This window comes from Engystomops pustulosus, chromosome 2, assembly GCF_040894005.1.
Source record: "Engystomops pustulosus chromosome 2, aEngPut4.maternal, whole genome shotgun sequence".
NCBI lineage: Eukaryota > Metazoa > Chordata > Amphibia > Anura > Leptodactylidae > Engystomops > Engystomops pustulosus.
This window is the reverse complement of record NC_092412.1, coordinates 67,485,714-67,496,894: the sequence shown is the minus strand read 5'-3', so window position 1 is coordinate 67,496,894 and position 11,181 is coordinate 67,485,714. Positions and strand designations below refer to the sequence as shown.

At 39.1% G+C, this 11,181-nt stretch overlaps 1 protein-coding gene across 1 annotated transcript; it reads right to left on the bottom strand.

Moving 5' to 3' along the window:
- Positions 1-2,866: 2,866 nt before the first annotated feature.
- Positions 2,867-10,857, bottom strand: WNT1 (Wnt family member 1). The gene is made up of 4 exons (XM_072135141.1): positions 10,266-10,857; positions 8,115-8,374; positions 7,573-7,838; positions 2,867-6,292 (listed from the first exon to the last, which is right to left on the bottom strand). The coding sequence occupies exons 1-4, from the start codon at positions 10,364-10,366 to the stop codon at positions 5,801-5,803; spliced, it is 1,119 nt and encodes a 372-aa protein (XP_071991242.1). The 5' UTR covers positions 10,367-10,857; the 3' UTR covers positions 2,867-5,800.
- Between the last annotated feature and the right edge of the window lie 324 nt (positions 10,858-11,181).

Sequence of the window (11,181 nt, the reverse complement as noted above, 5' to 3'; positions counted from 1 at the left end):
ACATAAAACAGTGCAGAAGTAAAACTTCTGTAATATATTATAGAATTATTTAATGAGGATGATTAGCATAATGACAGATAAACTTGTCACATACAGTTCTGCTAATGTCCTGGATGCAGGCCCCCCACCTGTCCCCCTTTACCTCCCAGTGTCAGTGCAGGCTGCAGCTGTCTTTCCTGACCTCAGCCTGAGGTTACTAGGATGAGGAGGACCTCGCCCTCACAGATGGTAATTACCCCTCCCCCTTACACATAACCGACCTCCGTAAATTAAAAGCAGAGCTGAAGAAAAATGAGCAATTTCCCTGTGTCCTCCTGTGTGACGCGTGTGTTGTGGGGATATTGGGTTCTTCCCAGGAACCACATCTTCCTTCAGATGCCAGTGTGTGTCCATCTGCCTTAAGTGCACTGGCAAGGTACATGGGGGAGAGCTACGCCCAGTCTGGCCCTAATTGGAAGCAGGTGAAGAACATGCTGAAATCTTCAGCTTTTATTTTGGGACGTCTCCATCATTAAGAGGCTAGGCAGCTTTTTTGATTTCCGTTCTCAGGCTTCTTGGTGGGATTGTGCAGGGCAGAAACTGATAATTCACTGACTTCCCTCTATAGTCCTATTACTCTTTATATAACCTGGACCATGCTCTGCTGCTCCATTCTCTATGTACTGGATGTGTCCTTTCTGACTGATTTCAGCACCATATCTGTGGACAGCTCCCATTGAGACCTTATAGGCTCCAGTTCAACAAGACTTGTCTTTCCAACACTAATAAAGAGGGGGCATAGTGAGGTGATCAGTTATAGATGTATTAGTTTATACAGTGCTAAAGCTCATTTATCGCAGTAGACTTATTGGTTAGTATTAAATGATAACATCTGAGACATCATTTAAATGCCTCACTGTTTATTTACCATAATTAGCCCTTTATGGCGAATGCACATAAGCAGATTTACATGGGTAAAGTCCTTAGTGTGATATAATGTAGATAAGTTGAATGATGCAAAATCCTTATGGCACAGATAGCACAAAGGGTCAACCAAAGATTCTTTGTAGAATGAAATTGCAATCCACATGCAGAATAAACTCCCTTGTGCATGAAGCCTGAAGATAATGAAACACATTGGGGCAGATTTACTTACCCGGCCCATTCGCGATCCAGCGGCCCGTTCTCTGCGCTGGATTCGGGTCCGGCCGGGATTCACTAAGGTAGTTCCTCCGCCGTCCACTGCGCTGAAAAGCATCGGAACGCACTGGAGTTCACCGAGCCGGGCTGAGTGAAGGTAAGTGCAATTTTCGCAACACATTTTTTTTTTAAATGCAGCGGTTTTTTCCAAAACCGTCGGGTTTTCGTTCGGCCACGCCCCCCAATTTCCGTCGCGTGCATGCCGGCGCCGATGCCGGGGCAATTAATGGGAAATCGGTGCAAATCGGAAATATTCGCCCTTAGTAAATGACCCCCATTGGCCCACATTTATTAAAGCGTTTGCTCCAGTTTTCTGTCTGACTTTGCACTGAAAGGAACATGCACACTGCTTGGACATGTATTTATGAAGTGTTTGCACCAGTTTTATGGTTGCGGCTGCACTTTTTCTGAAGTGTCACAAAATTCAGCACCTAAAGGGGTGTTCTGGCGCCGCTTCGGACTGTGTACCACATTTATTACAGCAACTCGACAGAATTGTGTTGCACACTCTATGTTAAAGGTGCATAAAAAAAATGTTGGTGCGCACTTCCCAAGCAGTGCAGGGGGCACCAGATCAATGAAGACTGTGCACCAGTATTCAATAATCAGGTGCACCCTGCACATTAGTGCAGTTTGCACTACTTTTGATAAATCTGAGCCATTGGGGCAGATTTACTTACCCGGTCCGTTCGCGATCCAGCGGCGCGTTCTCTGCGCTGGATTTGGGTCCGGCCGGGATTCATCAAGGTAGTTCCTCCGACGTCCACCAGGTGGCGCTGCTGCGCTGAAGTTTCCTGTAATGCACTGAAGTTCATGATCCTATCCTGGATGAAGGTGAGTGCAAGCTCCGCGACACAATTTCCTTTTTTAAATGCAGCGGTTTTTCTGAATCCGTCGGGTTTTCGTTCGACCACGCCCCCGATTTCCGTTGCGTGCATGCCGGTGCCGATGCACCACAATCCGATCGCGTGCGCCAAAATCCCGGAGCAATTCAGGTACAATCGGTGCAAATCGGAAATATTCGGGTAACACGTCGGGAAAACGTGAATCGGGCCCTTAGTAAATGACCCCCATTATGTATAGCTGAGGATTTTCCAGGTAACCTTACTTGCAAATCTACAGCCTGATACAGTACCAGTGAGATTTCTCATCTTCATATGTGTAACGTGACCTGCGATGTGGCCTTGGAAAAGCACTGGAGGGATTTGCAGAAAATCCACAACAATATCCATGAGAAAATCAGAAGATTTTGTTGAAGATGTGTGAAATCACAGCAAGTATGCATGGAAAATAGACAGCAAACTTACCCCTGTGAACATGTAGCAATACTGGGATGTTACAATTTCCATATTTTCTAGGATTTCCTTAAAAAGACACTCCCATTGCATTCCCTTCTTTTACCTCGGAGATGTGAGTCAGTATTCCTGCTTGCTTGGTGTCTGTATACTGGACAGCTCCAACCAGAATCAAGCAGGACCTCACACACATCTGGCCTGCACAATGTATAATCTACTCCTGCTTAAATATGGAGTTTCATCCTCTAAATAAAATGACAATCAGCAGTTTTTGGATATAAAAGTGGTGACAATAAATAGTTTTATTTACAAATCCCAAATACCTGAAGGGTTATTTACAGGTAATATTGACATAATCTACATAAATATATAATTCTAGATATGCCCTAAAACAGTATAATATAGTACAGTAGATTATATAAGGCATACATTTGGCAATATACAGAAACCATACGCTGCAGCAGCTGAATAAGTGACATCAGGAATAGATCTGACATCAAAAAGTAGGCACATTGACCCCAGAGTATGTCTGGGTTATAGCAGATACAGTAGTAGTGACACCAATGAAGGACCATGTTTCTTAATAACGTACATGAATTATATAAATATATACAACACATGTGGTAATATGCATCATGATATTTTACATTCAGAAAATTACAATGTGAAGCAATATAAGGCCTAGATCAATATTTCCATTTTAAATAGGTGGCTACTATAATATTCAGGACTGATGTGTACTGTAAGAAACAAAAAAATGGACCCTGAAAAGCATTTTAGCTCCAAAAATTAAAAGTGACTTAAGATTCCACTGGAATATGGAGCGGTAAAAAATTATTTGAACCATATAATACAAAAAAGATGGAAAATGACATAAATCTTGTGTAGACTGTACAATGTTCTTATAGCTCTTATGGCGGACATACATAGGACAAGCTGACCATATTTCCTTAGTGTCATACAATTAGTGGCCAAACACAAACATAACATTATCTTAAGCACATCTTAAGCCTCACTGTCCCCCAATGTCCACAAGGTTAATCACACTGAAAGACAAGAAGGGCACAGGTTTTGCCCTCTCCTTTCTATGGTAATACTAATAAAATTGTTCTTGTCAATTGTACATTGGTATTTGATGCAATACAGCTCTAAAAATTATCAATAAAAATTAATTAAAACTGAATAATCACATTTAATACATATGCAAATGTTTAGACATTTTCAAACCTTCATGCTTTGCAGTAGGTTACGCCATTGATGGCTTTTGGAGGCCCTGTGGTGATAGATGCCCCGAAGCAATTGCCCCCTATAGACTGTCCCTTGTTGTGGGGGTCTTTGTTGTTTGTGTCATGTGTGTTTATCTGCATTAGGAGGACAGTGAGTGTACTGTATATCAGTGGCATGATAGAAAAAATTAATTTGCACTCATTCAGTGTAAAAAAAACCCCACTGCTACATGTCTATAAAATAAGCTATACAATATATGACTAATATAAACATACAAGGTTGTACCATCTTTACTATAGTAATATGGTTAAAGAGATCGGTGGCATTAGATCATACATTGTACAATTGCTGAATACATCTGATAAATTTATGTAAATCATTATGTAGGATTTACACTAAGGGACAACTACCAGAAGTGCTAAAAAAAGGCTATTGTACAAGATAAAACTTTGAATTTCCTACCTGTTCCATTGCACTGGTAGCTTACTGTTCACATTGGCTATAGGGGCATTGAATGACTATCAATCCACATCTTATCATGCCTAAATAGCACATATATATAGTCTGTTTGGAGCATTGGTGTAGATAATGATGTGTGTGCACTGACCAGTATCAGTAAGTTACTAAAATTGTTACTTAATGTATGATAAGAGGCCTTTGATAGCTCTTATACAGCATGTGTTAATAATCCTTTTACATCACGTCTATTTATTGAACATCAGCTATCAAGGAACAGATGAAGGAAAAAGCAAGTCTAGAGAAGTCAATCACTTAATCGGATTCATAAAATATAAAAATAAAATTTAACTTTAGGAGGTATAAATACTGATGTAGGAAGTGGTCTTAGGGAGAGTCTAATATATTGTGTCATGTATTCGCTAACACTACAGTGACCTCAGTATGAGTGGAAAAATCCTATTTAACCACTATATATAATAGCTGCCTGGTTAAGGGAATTTAAGGAAAATACAATATGTAATCATAAAAGTGCATTTATAGAAAGACATTATTGTCTTTGTGTTGTTACAAAGGGAAAACCCTTAAAACTATTGATCTTACGTGACAAGTTTTAATGTTTTCTGCTTTTGAGTTCTTTGGTGCTGAGCGCATGGAGGCGAACAATTTGGCCGGGTTCCCCAAACAAGGCCTGTGAATAACAGATATTGGGAACTTGGCATCTTCATTTTTGTTCCCACCACTTATCCAGCTGGGTAAGTAAATAAAACGCTCTTTGTCATATCCGCATCCTAATATTAATCCCAGTGGGTATTCTGTCGCTATGCTTCTTCTTGACAAATATTCATTCAGGTTTTAAAGTAGCATTTACTCCTACAGCAATGGCAGTTGCTTTGAGCAGCTCTTTCTTTGCCTATCTTCACTTACATTTCTCTCTTCTCCATTATCCTGAGATGAGTTCCTTGGGAGGCCCTAGGTCTCAGACATACAGGCTTTGTTAGATTTAATCTTCTTAGCACCTCTCCTTCATATCACAGGCTGAAATACTGTTGATACTAACACAGTATCATGAGACCATGCACTGGTAACAGAAGATTCATTGGACTATGAATAACATGGAGAATGTAATTGTGGCCTTTTGGCATAACTAAGAAGCCATCCCACCACATTACTATGTATATCTGCTGTCCTTCTGTCCATAGAAGACCAGTATTGGCTTCATGCATTATTTTCCATTACATTGAGGTACCTTGGTTTGGTATGAATCTCTATGTATAAGGTATGTGAGGTTAAGCAAATAATACTGTTATCAGTGCAAGATTATCAGTGCTAGCTGAAAAACTCTACAATATATGTACATTGACTGTAGTGTATGATACAGTTCTGTATGGCACCATGGATTTCTGTTTCATGTCATAACAGATGATGGAAAAAGTCCAAGCTGAAAAATCTGAGCATCACCTATGAGTTGTTATTATAGAGAAGTATCTCATATCCCTGATTTATTCTGTGTGCAATGCCAGCCTTTCCAAGCGTTCATGTGCCATTGCTATTTGCTGACCTGTGGTCACACTGCTAGTATGCCCGACCTTTATAAAATAAGCAACAAAAGGTAGTAGTATACTCAGTGCATATGGGAGACTTTACAAGCATTCATGGACTATTTGTGTGGTAGTGCAGTTCAAACAGGTGACATGACAACACCAGTGAAAGGTGCAGTGACACCTCTCAGTGACCTTTTCTGCTCGACTTCTGTAACCTCGGCCACAGCACAGAAGTTCACAACCATCCAGACCTAAGGAGGTGCTGTTGCATATTCGCCCTGTTGTACCTGGGGTTCCAGTCTTTTCACTTGGGCTGCAGAAGTTTGGAGACTTCTCAAAGTAGACTAAATCTCTAGAAGAAGGCATAGCATGAGAAGGGTTCTCAGGTTCCAGATGTGGGAGGTCACTGCGAGAATTTCCACGGTTGCTTCCATTGTTACTGTATGTGACTTTTGATGCACCATCAAATCGATCTTTCAGAGCATCTCCCACTGCCCGAAATGGAGGGAGACGCATCCAGCATGTACGAAGAGAGCAGGATCCTGACATTCCATGGCACTTACATTCCTGACGCATCTCTGTCATTACAGTCTATAAGATAAAGAGGAAAATCCTTAAACAATGCCATAAAATATTACAGGAATATGTCTTGACACAGCCTGAATGATTTGGAGTAATTTTTTTTTCATAGGTACCCATTCTTAAATGAATTACCTTCCAGATATTAGAATTACTGAAAAAATAGTTATTTTATATGTATGTTCAGTTGCATTGGTTAGAGCAGAGTGAATGTTAATACTAGTTCATTCACCAAAAAGCCACATTAACTCCAGGTTCCTAATATTGTGAAGGTATTTCTCTAAATCCCTGACCCATTAAGCCATCAAACCTCACATGCACGCAGTGGGGGAGATCTACTGAGACCAAAAAGTACCAACTGGGACCAAAAATTCTTATAAAGCAGTACAAGGGACCAGACAAGGTGGTGATAGATCTCCCCCAAATCAGAAATGGAATTCAATTACAGTAGAGAGTAGCTTCTCCCAATCGCATAAACTTTTAGACCCAGACATTTGCTATCGGAAAAGAGCAGCACATGTATTTTATTATTTACTGGCAAAATACATGGGGGCACATTTACTAAGGTTTTCTGAAGGACTTTGCATGTCTTTTAGGTGAAAATGGCTTTCACAGGTATTTAAGAAGTGTCTGTGTCACTATTGTGTTGCACACAACCCTTTTGTGGCACAGATGCGCTAGCCTCCATGCGGCACAAATTTGGGGGTGATCCACTACTTTACAACTGCTGCATTTAACATGCAAAGTTTCTGACTTTCTTAGTAAATGTGCCCCATGGTGCTTCTTCCAAGCATTTAGATCTAACTGGATCTGTGATCAGGCAAAGCTCCTCCCTACTGCGCTTGAATTTGCATAGGATAAAACTTTAATAATCCTACAAGGGAAACTATGTTCACCACAGTATATGCAACACATACACAGACAATATATGTAAAAATGCACACATGAATATTACAAATGAATAAGAAATTTACATTTCCACAAATGACAATGTGACAATATTACTAAAACACTATATCGCGTTTCTAAACACAGTTCAAATGCAACATTGACCTATCTGTCATCAAATACTGACAAAGCCTTTTGGAAAGTAATGACATCAAACAAGACCTGACACTGTCATTTAAATGTAAACAATTCTTCAGTCTTTATGCTTGGCCATTTATTTTGTTTCCGAGATACAGACTTTTTACTTGATGACTACTATATTTTTACTTACATTCCTTTATTCCACCCCTGATTAAGTGCCAGTGTCACAAAATTGTATTTGATATTCAATGACTTTAACTTACCATCCTGCCTGCTTGGTTATTGTGCAGGTTCACCATATACTTTAAGTCTCTCCCTCTTTCACTGGAGTCAACAAATTCTTTTCCTATGAACCTTCCAAATTCTATGTTGTCACTGCAGCCTCCCCAGTGCCAGTCTGGTCCTCCAGGGCCTCGACGTCGATAATCACACGAGCAGGATTCAATAGAACCCTCTGAACAGGAACGAGCCACAGAATGAGTTACACCAGCGCTGGTAATAGCAAACACAAATGCCGTCTCTCTGCAACCTGGCAAGAGATGGAGAGATTAGCATCAGATCTTCAGTGAATTGATAAAATTGTAACTTGTATAAGAGGCTGCTATTGTAATTAAATAAATATATCATTATAGAGACACTTAAAGTGTCACTTCAGAAAAACTGCATATGATTAGGAATTACTTGCCCTTGAGATGCTACACTACACTGAGTGTATGACTTATGTGAGGTCAAATATTTCTTAGTAAATATAAATAAATGAGATATTTCCTCTTCCTTTGTAACATTCACGCTATTAATTCTTTACCTCTGTTAATTATTTTCCCAAACACTTGGTTTCCAGGTCCAGTAGGACAGTTCCAACGACGGTTTCGGAATTGCCATTTGCATTCTCGGATGGCACTGAGAAGCCCACGTGTAATGCTTTGTAGTATGCCGGGGTTTTGACGAATTAGACGTCTCTGTCTTCTGCTTAAAAGTTGAAGACTTGGATCTAACACCAGAGGTACTGGGCCTACATCTGATCCTGGCAGCACATTTCCATTGGACGCTATGTTTATGATACCCCTGAAAGATGGAAAAAGTGTAAGAAAGTGGTAGATAGCACACAAGAGTATAGTAAATAAACTGAGCAAACTCTTAAACTGCACATATATAATCAGCATTTTCTGAATTCTTTAGGAAAATCTTTCTGTGTGGAGTGTTAACATCCATACATATGTTGAGTTATACTTGGACTACAACACTCTGTAATCATAGAGCTATTATAGGTAGCACCTCAGCTTTCCTTCTGCTATGTTTACACGTTGGGTAACCACATTGCTTTCTAATGTATGTATAGATGTGTAGGTTGCAGTGTTATGTTACCATGGCTGTGGTTAGATGAATATCGATCATTGAGGAAAGTAAGGGAAGTGGATATTGTGATTTCATATAATTTATAGTATGGCTGCTTTGTGGGTTCAAGCTAATGAAACAGTTCACATGAAACCTCTCTGGCACTGATTTTGACAACTGGTTCAATCTGCAATTCTTATATGGATTGTCAATGTACAGATTTAAATGTATTATGAAAAAAGAAGCAACAATGTGTCTGCGCATTACAGATATGTACTGTAAGTGAGTTAGGACAGATATACATAATAAAGTGACTTTTATGATTGTCTATATTCTTTTTTATTATTCATACATTGAATTTATCCCACAACTATTTTAACATTAGGCATTTACATTACCAAGTATATGTGTAAATTGATGTATGAGTAAAAATTTATAATATATATCAACTGATTATAAATAAATGAATCAGAATCATATAGTCCATGTAGATCAGATACAATGCTATTGTAATGTACAGTCATCCTGTGCAACCGAAACATATAAAAGTAATAATGATATATTATTTATTATTAATATTGCTACTACTATAATGAGCCTTTGTTTTAATAGTATATGTCTTTTATAATGTAGTTATAATATTGAACTGTATAAGATATTGCATAATTGTACTGAACTGTTTCCTCGGTTACAGGTAAGATGCACTGTGGATAAAAGACACTAGCTATAAATCCTATTTTTAGGAAGAATGCAAATGTAAAATCAGCAGTATACCTGATACAGGTACAGATGCTAAGGTATTTTGGCTGAATGTTGTGTTAATTATGTCTGTGTGAGTAGACCTCACATATTTAGTTCATATAATCCACATCCTTATGACTGTACATTTACACTAAGGTAGTGCTTTGAGCAATACCAATTTTTCTTACATAGATTATGTGTTTTCTATATAAAGAGTATCTATGTCATGTAAGTTCCATTCCTAATACAGCTTTGCATATTTTGTATATTATTATCCTGAGATTAGGCTAGTACACTGTTAGTATAAGAGTTTACACACTACAGTTCTAATAATTGTTACAAGGATTACATTCTAAGATTTGGAGTAAAGATTATGAACAGCATTTGTATAGGAATAATAATATAAACTGCATATAAGATAACAATATGCAGTTTCAAAGTATGTTACAAGTATTGTGTAAAAACACATACACTGTACTTGTGTATACAGAATACATGTAATAAAAAGAGGTATATTCTATGGGCCCTGCCTTGTATATGTAGCCTGCAATACTCCCAGCAGGTGCACAGTAAAAGAAGACATTATGTGGACACAGGCCGTGTTGTACAGTATTCAGTATACATTAGTTGTAGACTATTTTTGGTGCATTATCATACAGTAAGGATAGAAACATGCAGTAATAGTTTTGAATAAAAATCACAATTGTAATATACATCTAGTTAGATCAATTCCTCATTATATTATATAAAGTTATATCTTAATAATACACGTAAAGCACTCATTCAGCTGGACATTTCTAGACAAACATATATGAGGTTATCATTGCATAAGCTAAAACTTCACATCTAGCACACCATGGACCATTGCATAGCCACTTACCACCACTTGCCGCTGTTATTCACAGCCATAGTATTGGACAATGAGGAGAAAGCCAAAACCCATAAAGTCTTGAGGCCCACCAGGAAAGTGAGGATCCTCATTTCTGCAGTGGGTTCAGCAGGTGGCTCAGCAAGATGGACCACGTCACTGGAGGCTTCTACTCATAAGTTCAGGTCCACCTGAGGGCAATGCAGATGCAGGAAGCTCGATGTCAAGAAATAATTTGTGGTATGTTTCATTCAATCTTTAGTTTTCAGTATTTCTCTTTTTGCTGCTCCAAATAAAGGAAATAATGCTATGGAGTTGAGTGAGTTGTCTTGGATGCAATGATATGTTTGAAGATGTAGTAGAAAGTTGAGGACAAGTTCCAAGCCAGAAGTGAATAAGTAGACCTCAGCTTATGCTAACAATGAGGACCCAGGGACATGTTCTGCCCCTACTGAGTAGGTGACACAGCGGTCAGGAGCTGTCTTTCCATCAGAGGAGGCCAAAGAGAAAGAAGGTGGAGAGAGAGATTAATACCCTTAATGGCCATAGAGACCAGCTCAGTCATTGTACAATTCCTCCCCAATCCTTCTCTGCATGACAGCCACTAAATCCAACACAGAGGGGGCAATCCTCCCACCCCCACATCTTCAGATTTTACTTCTTCAACTATGGAGAAAAAAAATCAGAGCCAGAGGGAGCTTTTTGTGTTCATCCAGTAACTCAACAAAACCACCTAGTGCATGTTCTCCTATGGTTCAGTAAAATGTCACAATGCAATGTCTTTGGTTGCACAGCCACTGGCTATGGGATGTGCAGGGCTGAAGTTCTGAGGAGCCTCCTATGTGCATGTTTATTGACAGACACCAGGTTCTGTCCAGACTCTGAGCACTGTGCAGGTCTTATTATTTGTCCAGCAGATCCCACACAG